Genomic DNA, 413 nt, shown 5'->3' with positions numbered 1-413 from the left:
GTACACACATATATGTGTGCGTTTGTGTGCATGTTGCAGCTAGTATATGTACGCAGGTAACCCGGATGAATTTATTAACTTACGAGCATGGCCTGATCTCCATTTCAAAAGCCCTGTTTTCGTATTTGAGACTTCCAGCAACGGCCCTTCTTATTGCCTGCCACCTCTTAACATATTCTTGCCTGTTTTCGGAATATGTCGAAGTCCTTGTCACGAACACAGATGTTGTGAGCGCATCCCCCCCTCCCCCCACTTGTTTTGAAAACGGCTGTTGCATTTACATTTCACAGGACATCATTTGGCTTTTCTCATATTCGAAGCACAAGGTATTTTTATATATTTGTTTCCGGGGGTCGGGAGTGGGTGGGAGGGGGCTTAGTATTAATGCTTTTATTACATACCATGACCATTGG

At 44.1% G+C, this 413-nt stretch overlaps 1 protein-coding gene across 1 annotated transcript in view; it reads right to left on the bottom strand.

Moving 5' to 3' along the window:
* Window positions 1–413, bottom strand: part of LOC119588965 (cGMP-inhibited 3',5'-cyclic phosphodiesterase A-like) — a 64,821-nt gene that overhangs the window by 63,977 nt on the left and 431 nt on the right. Inside the window, exon 2 of the mRNA XM_037937572.1 lies at window positions 84–182. Within this exon, the coding sequence (XP_037793500.1) occupies window positions 84–182 (99 nt within the window). The remainder of the gene's footprint in view (window positions 1–83; window positions 183–413) is intronic.

Source organism: Penaeus monodon, chromosome 24 (genome assembly GCF_015228065.2).
Source record: "Penaeus monodon isolate SGIC_2016 chromosome 24, NSTDA_Pmon_1, whole genome shotgun sequence".
Taxonomy (NCBI): domain Eukaryota; kingdom Metazoa; phylum Arthropoda; class Malacostraca; order Decapoda; family Penaeidae; genus Penaeus; species Penaeus monodon.
This window is presented reverse-complemented; position numbering and strand designations above follow the sequence as displayed.